General features: G+C 30.5%; 2 protein-coding genes across 2 annotated transcripts in view; one reads left to right on the top strand and one right to left on the bottom strand.

Annotated features, from left to right (window-relative positions):
- The window catches only part of NAEGRDRAFT_82301 (uncharacterized protein), a gene marked incomplete at both ends in the record, with an annotated part of 8,096 nt that extends 7,737 nt beyond the window's left edge, over nt 1–359 (top strand). The window contains one exon of the mRNA XM_002668795.1: nt 265–359. Coding sequence (XP_002668841.1) covers nt 265–359 — 95 coding nt within the window. The remainder of the gene's footprint in view (nt 1–264) is intronic.
- A 92-nt stretch (nt 360–451) lies between these two features.
- On the bottom strand, nt 452–1,033 carry NAEGRDRAFT_76240 (uncharacterized protein; the record flags this gene model as incomplete). Its single annotated transcript, XM_002668798.1, has 1 exon — nt 452–1,033. One exon carries the CDS (start codon nt 1,031–1,033, stop codon nt 452–454), a length of 582 nt encoding a protein of 193 aa, XP_002668844.1.
- Nucleotides 1,034–3,487: the final 2,454 nt, after the last annotated feature.

Genomic DNA, 3,487 nt, shown 5'->3' on the forward strand with positions numbered 1-3,487 from the left:
AATTAATAAAATCATGTATGTCTGTCGAAGCCATCCGGGATTGTTCTAGCTCATCATCAACAAATATCAATTTCGGTCGCCAAAGATATTCAAATATCACTCCCAGAAGAAAATAATGTCACAAATATCAGAGAGGAGTAAAGTCTTTAACAACAGTTGAATTAGCTAAAGGTTTTGCCAAACTACTATCCAATACTATTAATTGACGAAGTACAAGATAACTTTCCACATCCACACCTCTTAATAAATAAGATCTCATCAAAGATTTCAATTCCACAGAGTTAACATCAGAAACTTTTCCTGGTATTGACAATAATTCACGTAATGAAAAATCTACACTTTCTTATCATAATAAGTAGTTTTCTCTTTTTCACTGACATATTGAACATAAATGCTGGAAGATTTGATAATCAATGTAGTTAAATGTTTCATTTGATGAATTTCCTTCTTGTTAAAGTAATTTAGATTTAGAGAATAAAACATTCAAAACGAAGGAGCAAGTGTTAATATGTTCAATTGTCTTTTCCAATGTTTTATCTTCCAAACTGGTGATCCATCTTAAACCAATTGTAGAAATTACCTTTGAAAATCTACAAACTACAGCATATAATAGTAACAACTGTTCATACAATAAGAAATCTCTAAACAATTCTACAACTTGACCTGTTTTTTGAATTTCATTCACTAATTGTTCAATATTCTGTTTAAAGTCTTTAACAACATTTACAGAAGTAAATTGTAAAGTAATAATTCTATTAAGCATATCATCAATAAAGGCTACGAAAGAATCAGAGTTTCTCCATTCTGTATTAATATTATCAGCTTTGGTTGAATCTTTTCCATCATCTTGTGATGAATCTTTGATACCAATAAGAACAGACCCATTAAAGAATGTGTTGTCATAAACACTTGTACATGGAGCTAATTTTTCAGACAAATCACTTAATTCTCTCTTTTCATTGTACATTACAACATTAGATTCATCAAATGCAATATTTTTCAAATCAATAATAATAGCTCTATTACAGCTCATTAAATTATATCCAATAAACTCCTAAAACCAATCCTAAACCCCTCTGCACTTCCAGATGCCAATAGCACAGATATATATATTATATTACCATGTTTGGGTTATTGAGGTAATGAGTTTATGTTTGAAAGAGAAATTGATTAATGGTAAGATAATTTTCATCAAATGTTGAAGTGAAGGTCAAACATCACTTTTAATGCTAAAATGTCAAAAATGATATGGATATTGATAGAATGACAACATATTTTCCTTACAGAAGATGATATTCAATAGAATTATATTGTTATCTTTGCAATGAATTGTTTGGGTTGTAAAAACTAGAAACAACATAGTTAGTTTCCTTGTAAAACTTCCATTCTTGATTCTATTATGTTGTGGTATGACATGATTCCTTCTTCAGTACCACGTATGCTTTGCATGAGATGAACAAATATCATCACGCAACTCGAATAAATAAGTCATTTTTGGTTTAAATTGATAATCATAGGAAGACAACTTTCTAATATTAAACGATCATTATGCTCGTCACAAAACTGGCATTCCAATAGTGAAGTCAGATTATGCAACCGAGAAGTATTTATCGAAAATGTAATATTTTATTGTTTCTTGTTTAATACTTTTTGGTTCAAACGAAACATCTTTTCCAATACGAAATCAAAAATTCCAAATCCACCAACCTGCATACAACAAAGATAAAATCACTATGCCACAAAGTGCCTGAGCATGTAATTTTGGGAAAACTTCTTCACCAGTTGTCATTTTTTTATGATGAATGCCAATTTAAATATTAAATATATTAAAAAGATATTTTTAAACAATACACTCATTCTGTTAAAGTTCAATTTCTATTGACGTGTACGAACCATACGTACTTTCCTTTAAGGGTTCCTATTTTATACTTTAGATGACTTTATACACTTTGAAAATTCAGTAGGGTTTATTGAGCGATCTAAGGATTTTGAATATATATATTATATTACCATGTTTAGAACATTAAGAATATAAAATGTAGATAAATATATTATCATCATATTGACCAAGTTTCGGATATTGAAAATGTATGCTTAATGAGATATTAATTAAATATTAATTATTTGATGATGATTAATTGGGACTGACAGGTCCTAATATAGTATCTATGACGAGTTTAAGTCCTCGCTTGATTTCCGCCGTGGCCAAAAAAAATTAAAAATAGACTTTGAAAATTCAGTAGGGTTCATTGAGCAATCTAAGGATTTTCGATATATATATTATATTACCATGTTTGGGTTATTGAGGTAACTACCAAAGAAATAACATTGTATAATTATATATCGTAAAACGATCCATCCCTTCTAACGGTACGACCACCATATAGTAGACCTATGGTTTTCCCAACCCGCCAACAGCTTTTGAATCTGCCGCCATCAAAAACCGTTACATCCATAAACGATTTGATGAGAAAAAAAACTCATCACACCAGCACTCATCATCTTTTATTGTTTGACTGCACCATGTAATGGCACTCCATCCTTCAGATGTAGTTCTTATCATTCTTTTGCCAGTTTCTTGGTCAAGGTGTTCCTACTAATGTTTTATTGCTTTCGTTCCTTTTGGTTTTTTTCAACAACCAACCAAGAGGGTAAAGCTTCATGTTTGAAGTAGATACACCCCTTACATTTACATCCAGTGATGAATTTGGTGGTTTTTGTGGTTTGGAAGCACACTTCGGGTGGTAAATCTTCTATTTACTTCTCCTCCACAGTTTTTTACCAACAACTAAAACTACCCAAAATAAAATGTTTTTCTCTCGATATTACTTCAACTTTTCTTGCCTATCATTCTTGAAAGATGCTGTTCCGAGAGCAACAACCAGTATGTTGTTCTTCCCTGTCAAGTTTCAAGCGGAACGACATCGAAAAATTCACCAACCCATTCCTGCTTTATAAAACTGAAATTAATTTGGAAAATAAATAATTTTCTTTTCTGTTTTTTTTAATTCTATAGCACAGAATAATCTTCACTTCTCAGAACAAGATGAATTTTTGAAGTCAAGCTATATTATTCTAACAAGAACAAGTGATTGTACAAAGTTGTAAGCTCATTACGTTTCAGTTACTATTTTAAGAGTTTGAAATTTGACATTTTCACTTCAGTTCATTAAAAAAAATTGTCACCCACTACCTACTCACAACCATGTCCATCACCACTAACAGCAGCAGCACTACTTCATTCACAACCATCATCACATCAATTTTATTTCTAATAATATTATTAATTCAACCAATTTATTCAATTGAATGTTACATGACACTATCTGATACAGTAATAATAACACAAATAACCAATTCAACAGATGGTACAGAATTAGTATGTATTAGATATTCATTTAAATGTACAAGTGGTGATACATATTGTAATGCAATGGAAGTAGCTAAAGGTACATATAAAATAGCCTATTCAGTTACATCCTATGAT

This window comes from Naegleria gruberi (assembly GCF_000004985.1).
Source record: "Naegleria gruberi genomic scaffold NAEGRscaffold_100, whole genome shotgun sequence".
Classification (NCBI taxonomy): Eukaryota; Heterolobosea; class Eutetramitea; order Acrasida; family Naegleriidae; genus Naegleria; species Naegleria gruberi.